Source organism: Lampetra fluviatilis, chromosome 1, assembly GCF_964198595.1.
Source record: "Lampetra fluviatilis chromosome 1, kcLamFluv1.1, whole genome shotgun sequence".
Taxonomy (NCBI): domain Eukaryota; kingdom Metazoa; phylum Chordata; class Hyperoartia; order Petromyzontiformes; family Petromyzontidae; genus Lampetra; species Lampetra fluviatilis.
The window spans coordinates 3,908,873-3,925,754 of record NC_136275.1 but is presented as its reverse complement, the minus strand read 5'-3'; the positions used below and the strand labels follow the sequence as shown (position 1 = coordinate 3,925,754).

The 16,882-nt window shown below is 51.2% G+C and overlaps 1 protein-coding gene across 2 annotated transcripts in view; it reads left to right on the top strand.

The window, feature by feature from the left end:
- The window catches only part of LOC144954256 (mitogen-activated protein kinase kinase kinase 13-like), a 43,481-nt gene extending 30,640 nt beyond the window's left edge, over window positions 1-12,841 (top strand). The window contains exons 7-14 of one of the 2 annotated variants that reach the window (XM_078884872.1): window positions 273-381; window positions 1,010-1,119; window positions 1,698-1,814; window positions 2,339-2,476; window positions 2,611-3,229; window positions 3,406-3,476; window positions 3,732-4,170; window positions 4,384-12,841. In XM_078884872.1, coding sequence (XP_078740998.1) covers window positions 273-381; window positions 1,010-1,119; window positions 1,698-1,814; window positions 2,339-2,476; window positions 2,611-3,229; window positions 3,406-3,476; window positions 3,732-4,170; window positions 4,384-4,482 — 1,702 coding nt within the window. In that variant the 3' untranslated portion in view covers window positions 4,483-12,841. Of the gene's footprint in view, window positions 1-272; window positions 382-1,009; window positions 1,120-1,697; window positions 1,815-2,338; window positions 2,504-2,610; window positions 3,230-3,405; window positions 3,477-3,731; window positions 4,171-4,383 lie in introns of both variants that reach the window. The other variant, XM_078884818.1, reaches the window with a different exon arrangement.
- The last annotated feature ends 4,041 nt before the right edge of the window (window positions 12,842-16,882 follow it).

The window sequence follows — 16,882 nt, the reverse complement described above, 5'->3', positions numbered from 1 at the left end:
CCAGCATGCCCGTCATATGTCGCTGTCCTGGGATGCAGCAACCCGTTTGGCGCCTGCACGCGTCCGAAATTCGTCATTCCACCCACCTTGCCGAACCTTCCTGAACCGCCCGGCGACCGCCGAGTGTGAGGTTTTTGAGCTTCGCTCTGTGGGAGGGGGGGGGGTCCCTCCCTCCTGATCCCCGCCTGTAAATGCGCGCACGATCGTCCTTTCTCCCACCCCCTGCCCCCTCCGTGTGTACATTTATGTTTGTGTGCGTCCTACGCGGACAGGAACAGCAAACCGCGGAACCGGCCGTCGTTCCGGCAGATCCTGTTACACCTGGACATCGCAGCGGCGGACGTCCTCGCCACGCCGCACGAGACGTACTTCCAGTCGCAGGTGCGGGCACAGCAGGGAGTGCGCGGCACGCGTGCCCACAGCGGCCAGCATGCAAAGACAAAGATCCCCCGTGTAGCCTTAACATACTGTTGGGGCAAGTGCTGTTAGCGAGCACCTATGAAGGCCGGCACGGGACATGACAGGGTAGGTGGCCAGCACCACGCCCGGCCGCCTTTGTCTCCCCAGTGGCGGCGATGTTTACGCACCGCAGCAGTCACTCACTTGAGGCTGAGTCGACCTAGGGAGGCCCAGGACCGGTTAAGATAATGGTCACTGCTGTCAGCCGTAGAACGGGAATCGAACTTGGGTTGCCGGGTTCGTAGCGCTGTGCGCTGACCGCCACACTTCCGCTCCCCACACTCGCGAGAGCACCCTACACGTGCACCCACACTGCAGTTTGTGTACCCACGAGGGTTGGGAATCGCCGCTCTACGGCACGGCGCCCTGCACCACGCCCGCCCCCAGCCATGCCCGTGTCACCGCGCTGCGTGCCGCAGCAGTGACGTTGCCGCAGCAGTGACGTTGACGCAGCAGTGACGTTGCCGCAGCAGTGACGTTGACGCAGCAGTGACGTTGACGCAGCAGTGACGTTGCCGCAGCAGTGACGTTGACGCGTGCGCGGGCGCAGGCGGAGTGGCGGGAGGAGGTGCGCGCACACTTTGAGAAGATCAAGAGCGAGGGCACCTGCATCCAGCGTCTCGACGACGAGCTCATCCGACGCCGGCGCCACGAGCTCCGGTCCGCTCCCCTCCCTCCCCTCCCTCTTCCCTATCTTCCCCCCCACTCCACTCCCTCCGTCCCGTTTTCATCCACGTACACGTGCAGTCCTTTTTGTCAATCTACTGCTGGACGAGTGCGTCTCTACACAGTGCAGTCCCTGGGGAGTTGTTTGATCATACTTCACTACGCTGGTCAATGGGGATCGGTGAAGGTGGGGAGCATCGCGCAGTAAAGCAATGGATGTTTCCACAGTGCCCTCTGCTCACGATGTAGCCCACGGCAGCACCCTATAACCCCTGCTATGCACAGCGGTCGCCCAAATCCAAGCACGACCCATGCTCAACCCTGCTTAGGTTCTCACGAGATTTGGAGCATTCCGATTAGCACGGTTGGCTACGTACGGTGTGAAAGAAGTTCATCGTCCATACATGCAGACATTTGCTAATTTGGTTTCTTGTTTACCCACCCTCTCGTTTGTCCTGCACGTTCTCTCCATCCCTTCATCGATGTCTCCCCACTCGCCGCCACCCCTGACCCCGCCACGTGATCCAACCGCCTTGCTGTCGCTGCTGTTGCTGCTGATGCTGCTGATGCAGGCACGCCCTGGACATCCGCGAGCACTACGAGCGCAAGCTGGAGCGAGCCAACAACCTCTACCTGGAGCTCAGCGCTGTCATGGTGCAGCTCGAGGCCTGGGAAAAGGACCTACTCAGGTGGGCATGAGCATATTGGAACACCTGCACACCTGCGTGCCTGTAGCAGTTGTGGGTGGAGAGCAGTGGCGCAGTGGTTAGCGCGTTGCGAAACGAACCTGACGACCCGAGATCTTTTCGCGCTCATGGCCAACACCAGTGATGATAATCTGAATCGGTCCTGGGCCTCCTCTAGGTCGACTCAGCCTCAAATAGGTACCTGGTGCGGTGTGTAAACATCGCCATTGGGGAGACAAAGGCGGCCGGGCGTGGTGCTGGCCACCCATCCCCTCGTGTGCCGTTCCGGACTTCATAGGTGCTCGCTAACAGTACTTGCCCCAAAAGTCTGTTAAGGCTATAGGGGGGATCTTGGTTTGTTTGTGAATACTTGTGTGCGTCCACGTGCTGATATTTACAGAGTGCCTTGCTGGCCAAACCACCCATTCATGTCCTGAGCCAATCTTTATGAGTGCTCACTTAACTCCACTTACTCCCAAAAGTCTCTATAACTGGGCGATGTAAAAGTATGTATGTGCGTGACGCAGGCGTGAACAGGACCTGGAGAGGAAGTACCCCGGCGTTTACAAGCGGCTCCCGGCTCGTCCGGCCCTCCGGCCCTCGGCCGTTGAGCGTCTCATCAAGAAAAAACCCTCGACCCACAAACCCTCGTCGCACGGACGCAGGTGGGGTCACGCGGGGCGTGACAGCAGGTGGGCGAGCCAGGCAGCGCACCATCACCTGCGTGCGCGCGTACGGGGGCCGCGACAGATGCGCGCGGGCTGTGACGCGTAGCACTCCCGCCCTCCTGCGTCGACAGACCCGACTTGCTGCGCTCGGAGGGAATTCCCGGCAGCATGGAATCAAGCCCCGTGCCGTCTCGCGCGCCGCCCGCGCCCCCCGTCGCGTCCGCCGTGCCCCACAAGCCGCAGCTGTCCACGCCGCCTGGCAAGGGCCGCTACCGGGGCCGCGCACGCCACCGCCGCACCAACAGCCGGGGCAGCCACGGCGACTTCTCCTGGCTGGTGGCGCTGCCTCGGCCCGACGCCGACAGCGCGGCGAACGGGACGCCCGCCCGGCACCGTCGAGACGACGGTGCCAATCTCGCGGAGGATGGCACGCGTGGTGCCCCCGCGCCGCCGCGGCCTTGCGCCGACCCCGACCTCGTCGGCGCGGCCAGGATCGGCGCGGCCAGGATCGACGATGACGGCGCCCCGCGGCCGGACGGCGACCCGCGGCGAGCGGAGGCCGGCGGTGGCGGCGGGAGCGACGTCGCAGCGGGCCACGGCGTTGGTTCGGCGAGCCAGCCGCCGCGAGTTTCCGGAGCGGCGGCAATGCTGCCCGGTCGCGGTAGCAGGGCGGACGCGCCTCATGACGTCACCGCAGCAAGTGTAGCGGGGAAGCATCTGAGGCTGCAACAGCGCACGAGCGCCGACGCGGTGAGGGCTCGGGGTGCAGCGCTCGGGCATCGGCGTGGGAATGGCGGTCGCTTTGCCGAGGCTGATTCTTTTTGTTGGGTTTTGTCCGGCGGTTGACGCGCGTGCCTGTGTGTACCTGTGTGTGTGTGTGGGTGTCACGCTAATGCGACGTCGTGTTCCATGGCTGTCGTGGGCAGGCCCAACCGGATTCGTCCGAGGAGGAGGAAGGGGAGGTGGACAGCGAAATCGACTTCCCACGCAGGCAGAGGTGGGAGCCATGCACCTCAGTGGCCATGCTGCATTACGGCCACGAATGGTTAATTTCCAGCAGTCTTGAAGGCAGTGGTTAAGAATCGGGCTGCAGTGCATGGAAAAACAAAGATGAAAGATTGCCCATTTAGTTGCACGGATTTTATTTCACCCACAATGCTTTACACCCTGAGCTGCACTCACACCTCAGGATGAGTTACCGACAACATTACCAAGTCTTCCCTCCCCCCATCTCCCATCCCACCACCAACAGGCCACACCGGTGCGTCAGCGGCTTCCAGTCATACTCCACGTTCAGCTCCGAGAACCTGTCGGCGTCGGACGACCTGGAGGAGGGCAACACCAGCGACCAGTCGGAGCCGCCCCCGCCCACTCATGCCCCGGTGCCCCAGCCGGCCCGACCCTTGACCCCGCCGCGGGGAGCGGGTGGTGGTACGGGGGCCACCGAGGATGGGCGCGATCGTCGGCGGCGCGACGACGAAGACGACGAAGATGAGTTTGACGACGAGGAGGAGGATGGCAGCGGGCGAGGGCTTGCGTCCAAGTCCCCCGAGGTCCCCATAGAGATCTCGACTCAGTCGGACGGGCTGTCCGACAAGGAGACGGCCGTGCGGCGCGTCAAGACGCAGATCTCGCTGGGCAAGCTGGCGCGCGACGAGATTATGCACCCGCCGGTGCCCAGCCCCGTGCAGGTGCGCGCACGGCCGTGGCACGGGGTTTATGGATAGGGGGTGCGGCACGGGGGTTCGTGGAAGCGTTGCACGTGGCCGCAGCCATGCTTGGACCACCTTTAAGTCAACTTAGCCTCAGCCCCCTGCCAGCCTTGATAGGCGTTCGTCAGCACCGCTCGCGCCGATAATTTTGGATGACGCGGCGTTCCATGTGTGCCGCGTGTGGTCGTGCAGAGCGCGTTGGCCTTCCGTGACTCGGGCTCAGACACCTCGGAGGGCGAGGCCTCCGACTCCACCGTGGCCACAGCCAGGGCTCGCGTCTTCAGTTGGTGACCCCTTGACTCCCAGCCACCGAGGTGGACGTCACGCCCCCGGGACCTCACATCAGCATGGCTCAACATCGGCGCACAGCCTCGCCTCCCACGCAAAGCGACGCCGACTCCCGAACTTTGTGTTCAAACTTACATTTTTTTCAAGCACTCGCTCAAACATTCCCACCGATTCTCGCCCAAACCTCATTCCCCTTCAACCGCTTACAACGCAACCCAAAAGCTGCCCGGCGTTGCTCCCTGTATTGTGGTTTTACAAAATCAACATCACCTTCACCCACGCACTGCTCACCACCACCAACCATTTCTCACCACCCACCCCCATACACGGTTGGACGGGGCCAATTTGCAACTGGAAATTATCCCGGTAAACTTATCATCGCATTTGGCAACGTCATTAGGAATCATCAGCTCAGCAAGTCGTCAGCAGCACGGTGTTTTCGCACTTGAGGATACCTTCCTTTGTCGTCCCCACGCTCGCATCGCTGCAGACCACATTGCACGCCATCAAGATGACGTAGCTCTGCTTCTTGGTCGTTGACAATTTGCTGCCCCACAGGTTTTGCAATTTACGTAATCTGATTTTCGGAGCAGCAGCGTCTAGACTAAAAACTCCTCAAGGGAGCAACGCAGTGATGTCCGTATCACGTGTGCAGGTGGTTCACCTACACCGGGGCCCACAGCTCTGAGGGGTCCATGCCACGGGCTACGAAGATGGACGAGGGAAATGGTCAGCCCCTCCCATTTCATTCAGCGCACCAGGGTCCATGCCAACCACGCTACACCGCTGGGGGCCATCCGCCCCATCTTAATTGTACACTCTGCCTATGCACGAGCGTTTCCTTTACTGCTTCAACATGTCCATGGGCTGTATTATCAAGCCAGCTCAGTCTCCGCCACTTGTGTGTGTCCTGTTTAACAAATTGGCAGCACAACGCCAGCAAGTTCACTGTTTGTCCTGAAGCACTCGGTGAAAATTTCCCGTGCGCACCAATTTGCACTGAGTGGCTCCGTTTGACGATTCCAGGAGTGAAGTGCAGAGTGAATTTTTACGATGATGTAACATGTGTGCAGGGGAAGGGAAGTCGATCAAGACGCCGGCCCTCATTTGCTAGGCTGCGACAGCGAGTACGCATCACAGTTTAGTGACGCGGACACTCATTCCTATTTATTTGTTATGGTCCGAGGAAATGTATCCAAACGCGAACTGTAGGACATGCGAAACAAATGTCTCATAGTTGTAAAAACGTAACACAGGTTGTGTGTTCCGGGTTTATTTAACACAAATCTGAAATTTTCGCTAATGAAGAAAAAATATTTTAAATTAAATTTAAAGCTTTCGTGACTGCAGGTATTCATCTTCTTGGTTCTTTCGGTAAAGTCGCATATTATTTCCCTTCTACGTGACTTTACCGAAATAACCAAGAAGATTTTAAATTCATGTGAATGAACTTAATGTTTTTTTTTGTCGCCGATATATATTTGTTTTTGAGTGAGGCCACGTAGTAGGTTTAGGCAAAAGTTATTATCATTAACCCTCAGCCACCCGACAACATTGCCACGTTTACAAAACGATTCAATTCAGCAGTGAAAATTCTGAAGCCAAACGTCGAAATCTTGTCGGGTGTTGCCGGGTTCATGACAAGAATCTTGCCTACAAAACTACCACCACGTGTAGCCTAATGCAAAAACAAATGTGGCTGCCGTAAGAGATGTTTATTTTTCTGGCCATGTTTTTCCGTCGTGTGGAACACTACGGAGCTGTGCTCGAACCACCCCGCAAGCTCCACCGCTTGCGCGCACACTCTCATCATGGCTTTGTCATCTGCACCCAGGTGACAAAGATCACAGGACGTCCGCTGATGCGAGCGCCAGTTGTTTGCTTCGCGGGTGCCAGTGAGTTCGATAGCCACGGGCGCGGCGTGGACGATCGAGGGAGCGTGAAAAGTTGGAGCGTGACGCTGCCTCCCTAAACTGAGCGTGGCTCTCACATTGGCCCGTGGTGTTTTCGGGAGACTGGACACCGGTAAACAAAAATATTACACACTCGCGCGTCCGTATAAATTGATCAACAAACACTTGGGGGGGGGTAATTCTCGTGTTGGCGGAAACACATTTTTGCGTCACATTTTGGTTGGGAGAAAAATTGGCAAATGTGCAGGAAAATTGTGATTTTCTTTTTCTTCAAGTGGGGCAAAGATACGAGACTGCGTCCTCTGCAGAGGACATTGCAGCAAGATCTATTGTACTGTCCTATCCCCCCCACCCCCCCCCCAACGACTGCTCGCAGCCTTTCCTAACCCTCACGGTGATGTATGGTCAAATAACATCTCAAGATCTGCACGGCGTAATAAGGCCCTAATCCAGCAGTGTATTTGCACAAGGGCTTTAAGTGTACATCGGTAGAATATGCCCGTTTTAACACGTAGGCTTTCGCGACCAATTTTATCCATCATAGAGGCCAATGTTAGATGTCCATTGTAATGTATATGACGACATTAACCCCCCTCTAGTCTTTGCACCTGATCAGCTTACAGTGACGACATCACATGTATCCCTCTATGTAAGACCGAAACAGGAGGAATTCTCCACAATTCTGGCTGTCACATGATGAGGCTGCTTGGAATTACCGGCAAAACATTGCAGTCGAATTGAAAAATGCTGTGGGTTTACTCTCCAACACACCGGTGTGCTGAACTAGTAACTGGTTGGCATATTTTGTTTGCATGCCAAACCTTGCTAATTGGCTGTGTCGGGTGGTGGCGGGTTTAACGACACATTTATAATTATCCAATCTAACCCCAAAAAAAAGCCTTGTGTAGAATATGCCCTTCCCGCTGGCACGCACGTGCCAAACCCCACGTGTTCATTTGGAAATCTATTTTCAATTGGCAAGTGCTGCATGTGTAAATTATGAGTCCAGGTTTAAGTTCGTGACAGCTTCGGGAGTTACTGTCCATTCCGCCATAAAACGGGCGTCGAATGCAAGTTGCTCGCAATACGGTCCGTTGTTTGGTTCGGGCAGCTGCAGTCACACTGCAGGTCACCTTTAACTTCCCACTTGTGGAGGGAGTATTGGGCGCAGCAAATTAGTCGCTGTTCTGAAGCGGTGAATGGAGCGCCGCAGGTTTTCTTGCGCAGATCAAAGCCGTGCGGAGCAGTGGTGGGCTCCTCCGAGGAGGGTTTGATCAGGAACCTCGGCAGAACTCCACAGCGTTCGCCGCGGTTTTCATTCGACCCTGGGATTGATGGTCATTGTGTGAGACGAGCAGCAACGACGATCAATTGTAGTGGCTGCGCTCCGCACGCAGCCCCACACCGAACTCCACCACCAGGAGGACTTTGTTTCAGTCGTGTCTGTCCAGCTCAATGACTTGGAAAATATTAACACATTCCTGCTGCGGAGGGAGCTGGTAAGAACGTTGGGTTGCTCGGTCAATGGCCAGGGTCATCGGCGGCGTGGTGTATTCCGCAAATATTCCCGACTGTGAGGGTGGGCACAAGCCGGCGTGAGTAGGTTAAACGTTGAGTTTTATAAGGGCACCACGGCGTGACCAGCCCCTCCCTCCCCACCCAGCCCCACCCCTCCCACCCCCCACCCAGCCCCACCCTCCCCACCCAGCCCCTCCCCACCCTCCCCTCCCCTCTCCACCCAGCCCCTCCCTCCCCACCCAGCCCCTCCCTGCACGACGGACACAATAATCCCCTGTGGGCTGGTGTAACCAGGAGGTTCCTACCAGTAATATATGTATGCTCCTGGCACAGCACATCCAGAATAGCGCTCAACCTCCTAGGGGAGCTCCTGTGCAGAGTGATGCCAACCGCAGCTACGTGTACCCTTGGGATCTCTGCCGTGCTGCACCGTTGCACTTCACGATCCTGAGTTTTATCGCAATAGCTGAAGGTGATCAAAAGTTGCGGAACGTTGAGTGGAGAGAACATACCTCATTGGCGTTTAATGATGGGATTATATCTTCCACAGTGATCCTGCAGCAGCGAATCTACGCTTGCAAGGGTCACGCCTGTCTAACTTATGTAATTGTTCCTTTATGTTAATTATTTTAGAAGAAAAAAAAAGTACAAGGTCTATAAAGGAACCTGAATGGCGGAAAGCTAGAGAAAGTAGTATTTTAAAATTATGTTGTAGTCTTAATATTTGAGGGTGAGGTAGATGAAGGAGAGCTGTGACACTGCACTTTGGTGTGTGTGTGTGTTGACACTAAGACTGTGAAACACTGTGTGTGTGTGTGTGGCCTCAACGTGCACATAGCCTGGCACAAGCGCCACTACTTAGTGGCGATTGGCGGTTGTTGTTGTTGTGTGTACGTGTGACACCCGAACCGCGTGACACTCACACGTTGTCTTCGAGACTGAAACACTGCGCGTACTTGTGGAAATGAGACGATGTCCAGTACTGCGTAATTATAATGTGTGGCGCGTTGTGTAAGGAGACTCAGTGAAACGCTGCGACGCTATTTTGTGTGTGTGTGTGTGCGACAATGAGAGCGTTACTATACTTTGTGATATTGTGTCTGAGACTCTGGAGATCCACGTGTGTGTGTGCGTGCGTGTCACACGGAGAGAAGGTGCCGTGTGACACGGTGTTTGAGTCTGTGTGTACATGTCACTGGAAGACGTGCCGTGTGTATTGTTGTTTCGTGTCGGCACCCACACACTGCACCCGTCGCTGCATTCTCGCCGGCTGTGCCCCTGCACTGCAGTGAATCCGAAGCGAGGGGTCCTTTGGCAGAAATCTGAGCCACGGTGTCCAAGGGCCCCGCGGAGAGGCCACTACCTTTATTATTTAAGCGTTTGTGCATTGCGTCTGTAGGTAATGGAGTCGGGGGGGGGGGGGTTGCAATAACTCTCATAAAAATGATTCAATACGAACCAACATTTTTGCGGCAAGTTAAGTAACTAGCAGGGACTTCGCCGACCGAAAGCCAGCCAACATTGATCAAACGATTGTCCCCGAAACTCGGGACACGCAAGGACTACAAGGGCCCGCAGAGGTGTTTCGGCCCTCCTGACTCGAGTCTCCGTGGCGGGGAAATTATTTCTAGATTTGAAGCTTTCGTGACTGCAAGGATTCATGCTCTTAGTTCTTTCGGTAAAGTCACGTAGGTAAAAAAAATTAAAATTAAATTAATAAATAATAAAAAATACAATTTTTATATATAAAATATAAAAATATCAAAATGTATTATTTTTTTTAAAATTTTAATTTCATATGTTTTACCTACGTGACTTTACTTTATATAAACGGAGTGGTAGCTCCTGCAATCTCTCATTTACTTGATACAGCTTTCGTGACTGTGACGGTTCCACCTGAAGACGGAAGCTTGTGTTGCCTCCGAAACGTCGTGATTTTTATTTTATTTTACTTTTATTAATTTTAATGTTTTACCTACGTGACTTTACCGAAAAAACCTAAGAATATGAATCCTTGCAGTCACGAAAGCTTCAAATCTAGAATTTACCGAAAGAACTAAGAGTAGGGAAATTATTCTCGAAGCCCGCATTTTGCCTCATCGTGGCCCACGGGTGCCGCTGTTCTTCCTGCGCGTCCGGCCGTGGCTGTGGTTGACTAAATGGGCACTGGCCGAGGGCAGGGTTGCATGTTGGAACCGCCTTACCACGTAACCCATGATGCGTATGCATGAATTATCATCCTGCGTGCAGGGATGGGGGTGGTGGTGGGGGGGGGTCGAATGCGCTCACGGGAACCAAACTGCGCGTGACTTCGTGCTGCTGTAACACTTTCTGTTCGAGGACGATGTTGCGTTAATCCGTCTTAGTGGAGACATTTGACTTTCGCGTGTACGCATAACGCCACTGAGTGAAGGAGAGAGATGCTCCGGCCAGAGCGTCGCACGCCGACCGTGCTCGTGCCGCGGTGTGGCCTGAACCACCTCCACGCGGCAAGCGTTGCTTATCCTCTCGACCCCGAGGTGTGCGTGGTGCGTGATGCAGCATCTGCGTGTTGTGGCACCATGAGCGAAACTGAGAGGGCAATGACCTCCCCCACCCCCCCCCCCTTTGATCCTATGCAGCGTGTGACGCCTGTCACTGTCACACATGCAAGAGTTGTGTTTCGGGAATGGAAGTGAGAGGGTCATCTCGTGGGCATTAATTTCGTAATATTTAGATTCAAACGCTGCGAGATAAACCTACGGTAGGAAGAAGGCTCTATGCTGCAGCATTATAGCTGGGGATAACAGAGAGGTGGTACAGCTGGTTATGCCGAGTGTGTCGGGGTTTTTCCCCCGTTGTGCATGTGAATGTATTGGCGATACACCGGTGATGCGCGGTATGAAACACTTTTTTCGCAATCATTATTTATTTGTCCGTGATTCACAACCCCGGTCGGGAAAATCTTGCGGGGTGCGTCAACATCACTTCTCGTGATGTCTTAGATTTGGTCGGACGGTTCCTCGATTTATTTCCGGAATCATTTCTCGGCGAACGGTGACATCAAAAGATTACTAACTCGTGGCGTCACACGTTCGAATGGGAAATCGGCTGTTGAATCCCAGTGGAACTTCTCATGGAGGAGTCCTGCAGCTCGCTCAAGGGGTAATAGCGACATCGTCAAACTTTTACGAGGTCCGGTGTGTTGTTTTGCTGCACCGGTGTGGTAACGCCATTACATCCATGTACCGATTGAATCCCCCCGCAATTCGATACACTTTAATGATTCAGTTTCGATTTAAAACTTTCGTGACTGCAGGGATCCATCTTCTTGGTTCTTTCGGTAAAGTCACGTAGAAGGGAAGTAATAAAATAATAAAAATAAAACATAATAAAATAATTCTCACGACGTTTCGGCCACAACGCAAGCATTTCCCATATCCCCTCCCTTGGATGCTGCTAATCCTGCATAATGCACGGACATAAGTAGTACTAATCACATACCTGCATTTCCCATAAATATGCTAAATTCCTCTTGATATGCAAATTATTTTGTCAAGACGCCCTTCCCCCCCCCTTCCAACCCAGCTTATATATATGCTCCAAGCACGTGTGCTGTTTCATTCAGACGCTGTCGCCTCGACAGACCTGGTTTCACCTGAGGACGGCTGCTTGCGTTGTGGCCGAAACGTCGTGAGAATTATTTTATTTTGTTTTATTTTTATTATTTTATTACTTCCCTTCTACGTGACTTTACCGAAAGAACCAAGAAGGTTTAATGATTCAGTTACGATTTGATTCAAGAATCTCTATTTGCCTCTCAATTGTACCGTCTCGATATTTCCTCCCTCGTATGTTCCTTTTCGTTAATTCCGTTCGCCTGTAGGTAACATTTGCATACAACGTAAATAATTGATTCTCGTACTACATGCATGTATCTTGAGCTGAGAATTAAATTTTTCATCGATAAATAAAGTATTCGTTACATGCCTAACTTCTGTTACGAAGGACAGCGATCTCAGGAGATACAATTTGATCCGAGGCAGCTGTGTGTGTTCGCATCTCTGCATCAGATGTGCTCAAAAGAGGCAACTTAAGCAGTTGTGCAGCAGAAATAATAGCAAAGTAGCTGCCGCCTTCTGTAATGTTGAACTTTTTCCCCTCCACAGAAAATCGGAGGAATTTGCCTTTTCACCAACTCATAACTGACGTGGTCCACTGTATGTTCACGGCAGAGCACACCCTGCCTGGAATTCAGCCACGTTAACCAGTGTGCCACTAGAGTACCTGTATTTAATGTTGACGGTGTGTCGTCCACTCGCAATCACAAGGTTGCGAGTTCAAATCCAGGTCGAGTTTTCAAACTTGGCCCGTCACCCTTTCAAGGTTAACAAGACACACACACACTACTTTGTGAGACATTAAAGAGTGGTGGTCCTCCGAGGGGGAAGCTGGCCCCTGCCATATGAATGTGGAATTTCCACCACCGGCTCAGGGCTGACGACGGAGTTGAGCGTTCGGGTCACGTCCATTTGAGCAGGGCGACACTGAACTTCCCTCGCCCTGTGATGAAGCTACAGGGTATAAACATGCCTGCCTGTTCTCTTGGGGTGCGTGGAATGCCGCTTGACACAGCACCACAAGATTGTTCGTGTAATTACGTGAAGCGGACTGCTGTAATTTATTTGGCCCATGTAAAATGTAATTTATGTCACTTATAGTATATATATGAATTATATTGGAATGAGGTGCGGTGAAACTTATTGTGCCGCGTCCCGGGTGGATTAAGGAGGATGCTTCGTGGAGCTGTGATGAAGACGGGACGCGTCATCTCGCTCTTCATGTTCTCGAGTTCCGGTGACGCGCACAGTCGTGGCCAGTTGTGGATGATTGGCCAGTAATGAATTATGAAAACCCTGTCCTGTACAGAGATACCCAATAAATGTGTTTCAATGCTACCCGATGTGTGTGAGCCTCTGTCATTTATGTCTTTAACTGGTTGTATGTCTACTATGTGTGCCTGTGTGTGTAGGTATGTAAGTTGAACATCTGTCGCACTGTACATAGCCAACCGTGCTTTGGGGCCGTCCATAAATGACGTCACGCGATTTTTGACGATTTTTTACCCCCCCCCTCCTTCGTCACACGGCGTCACAAAAAGTCAGACCCCCCCCCCCTCAAATATGACGTCACAAAGCTCTGCCCCCCCCCCCCCAAAAAAAATATAAAACATGCTTCAAATCGCTTTAAACTATTGTCATGGTAGTGCGTATTTAATGTGGCGCTGCACTCTGATGTAGGAGAAAACATTTATTAAAAAGTATATTTAATTAAGTAGAACGTCTTGTCTATATTTATTTAAAGTTGCGCATTTTGATGTGACGTCAGATTTCTCACCCCCCCCCCCCCCATCGTCACACATCGTCACAAATGTCTGACCGCCCCCCCCCCTCGGTGCGTGACGTCATTTATGGACGTTCCCTTATCGGAGGTGTGGGGGAAGGACAACATTGTGCTCGGTACTGATTTAAGGGTTGAGTTGACCTAGTGGAGTCCCAGGACCGGTTCAGATATTCGTCATTGATGTTAGCTGTGGTCGGGAATCGAACCTAAAGCAAGTTTTAAAGTTTCATTAATTAGGTTTTGCCCGGTGAGCCATTCGGCTATTGAATCGGGTGCAACCGCAACAAACAAAAAAACAAAAACATGAACAAAAAAACATCTTAAAGTGAATACGTGACTGAGTGCAAACATAAAATCCAAGAAAAGACAGCAAAATATTGCAGAAAAAGCACCGTACACCAACACTGTGTGCAAAAATCCCAGTGGGATGCAAGTCAAACAACAACCACAAGACAACTTAGATGAAGGCCATCAGTCTAACTCTGTACTACAACAAACAAACATGGCCAAACCGAAAAACTTTTCAAAAATCACCAAAATAAAGCCATAAAAGCAATGAAACAGTGATCATGGGAACTGTGACCGAATTTTCACAATTAACGACGTAAACAACATGTACTACCAAACTCTGCAGCCATAGCTGGCTGCATGAGTCACTCCACAACAGCAGGAGCATCGGTTGGAGTGTCAACATTAAGGAACGGAGTGCGCTAACCAGAGCCCACCGCTCCACTCTGCCAGCCAGACGTCTGTTCTGTGTTTCTGCTGTGTCTATTTGTCTAACTGTCTGCGTCTCTGTCTGCTTGTCTATCCGTCTGTTTCTGTCGATCTCTGTGTCTGTCTCTACCTGCCCCTATATCTCTGTCTGCGTGTCTCTCGCTGCCTGTCCATGTGTATCTGATGAGTGTGCTTGCCTGTGCATTGTATCTGACTAGTGCAGGGGTCTGCAACCTTTAAGACATAAAGAGCCACTTGGACCCGTTTCCGAAGGAAAAAATAAACTGGGAGCCGCAAAACCATTGCAACATTTAAAACAAATATAACACTGCATATATTGTTTCTTACCTTATTGCTATATACAGGATCGTGCAGTCAGCTGTCAATCTGAATAAAAAAAGGACTTTTTCACTTAACAATGTAAAATATATTTTTGCAAATTAATAGCTAAATTACCTGGTTAATGGGATTTTTGCTCCTGAACCTCAGTGCACAGTGTCTGCACATCAGGGCTGTAAGACGTCACCTTCATTTTCACACAGGCTTGCAAGCTGTCATCTGTGAGGCGTGATCGATGTTTGTTTTTAATATAGTTCATGTTGGAGAAGACCTGCTCACATACATATGTGGAGCCGAAGATCGACAGGACTCCAAATGCATACTTTTTCATGTTTATATAAGTGTTGGGGATGGCATTCCATGTTTCGAATACAAGTTTGTCCTGTTTGGGAAGGTTTTCAATATCACTCCATTTATGATTCTGAGCCAGAATGGCCTTCTGACGGGCAACATCCTCAAGAGTAGCGGTCAAGCATTTGAACTTGGACACCCATATATCTTTGTCGGCTATATCGGCCAGTTCCATCTCAAGATCAGGTTGACTTACACCTGCAAATGCAGTCATATTCAATAGGGATGGATCGATCGCCAGGGGAGTGACAGGGAAGGATAATGTCGTTTTTTCCTCTCTGAACTCACAGAATCGTTTCCCAAACGAACTTTGCATTGTGGTGATTGCAGACTTGAAATATTCCAAATTTATCGTATCATGACTTTGTTTGAACTCTCTCAAAGAGGGAAAGTGAGACAGTGTACCTCTCTGTAAATCTTTGACAAACACTGTCAACTTGCGCTCGAATGCCAAAACCTCCTCCAGCATGTGCAGGGCTGTGCCTCCTTTCCCCTGAAGGGTTGTATTTAGCGTGTTTAGATGTGCTGTCATGTCTACCATAAAATGTAATTTTTCCAGCCACTCTGGCTGTTCCAGCTCAGCAAAGGTGAGCTCTTTGCTGCCCAGGAAGGTTTTTACTTCTTCCAAACATGTGACAAAGCAACGGCAACGTTATTGCCTGTCACCGGGCGGGCAGTGTGGAGCGGAGCGGCGACCTGTCAGCAGCGGCAACGCCAGAGCAGGTGTCACAGTGCGCCTCCTCCCCTCGCTAGCATCCGCCCCGGAGCCGCGGTCAAGGTTCAAAAGAGCCGCATGCGGCTCCGGAGCCGCAGGTTGCCGACCCCTGGACTAGTGTATAGCTGCACAAAAATGCATGTTTAGGGGTCTTGCTAAATCCCAATGTATGTATGTTGAACTTCTTTCGCACAGTACGTAGCCAACCGTGCTTATTAGGTCTCCTCTTACAGGAGTTTCAGGTACTTTTTCAGTCCTTTGAAGGTTGGTGGATCACAGCATTTGTGAAGCTTCTAAACCGCGATAGGCTGAGGTGGCCACGAGATGGCAGTACAGCAAGTGGGTTCTTGAATTGTCAGTTTAATTTTAACAACACTTAGAGGGCTTTCGCGACCAATATCATCCATAAGAGAGGTTTCATTGGGTTAGATCGCGTAAATATAAATGTGTCGTTAAACCCGCCACCACCCGACACAGCCAATTAGTAAGGTTTGTCACTTAAACAGAACGTGCCAATTCGTTACTAGTATCATCAGCACACCGTTGTGTTGGAGAGCAAACCCACATTTATAATCTCAGTACGACGTTTGAATATACAGCAGTGTGGTATACAGTAGGGTGGGTAGAATGATACTTAGGATAATATTATGGACGAAGGTATAGAGTGGTGTATAGTAATACAGTATATAATTTAATGTTGGGTTTGTCTATGGTAGTATATAGTACGGGGGAGACCAGTGTGATCATGTGATGTAAGAGAAAAAAGTTTAGCTGGAAGCATATTATATTTTTTGCGACGTAGAATTGTAATATATTACTTGCTGTTAGTAGTTCAGCTTATTGGAAAGTATAGTTAGTATACTGATGATACTACGTAGTTTATACTTTAGTTTTTTACGTGGTTGTTTAGCAGAGGTGTGGACTCGAGTCATGTGACTTGGACTCGAGTCAGACTCGAGTCATGAATTTGATGACTTGCGACTCGACTTGGACTTGCATAACAATGACTTTGTCCCACCTATGAGATGTGGACTCGAGTCATGTGACTTGGACTCGAGTCAGACTCGAGTCATGAATTTGATGACTTGCGACTCGACTTGGACTTGCATAACAATGACTTTGTCCCACCTCTGTTGTTTAGTAACTGCAGCTACATACTATTAACATTCCTTCCCTTTGTTAATGCTACCCCCATCCCCTCCCTTTGATGCTGCTAATCCTGCATAATGCACGGGCATAATATGACTTTGAAACCCCCCGCCCACCTCCTACGCATTTCTATAAATATGCTAAATTCCTATTGATATGCAAATTATTTTGTCAAGGCGCTCTTCTTCCACCCCTCCAACCCAGCTTAAATATACGCTCCAAGCTTGGCGCTGTTTCATTCTTCACCTGAGGACGGCTGCTTGCGTTGTGGCCGAAACGTCGTGAGAATTATTTTATTATGTTTTATTTTTATTATTTT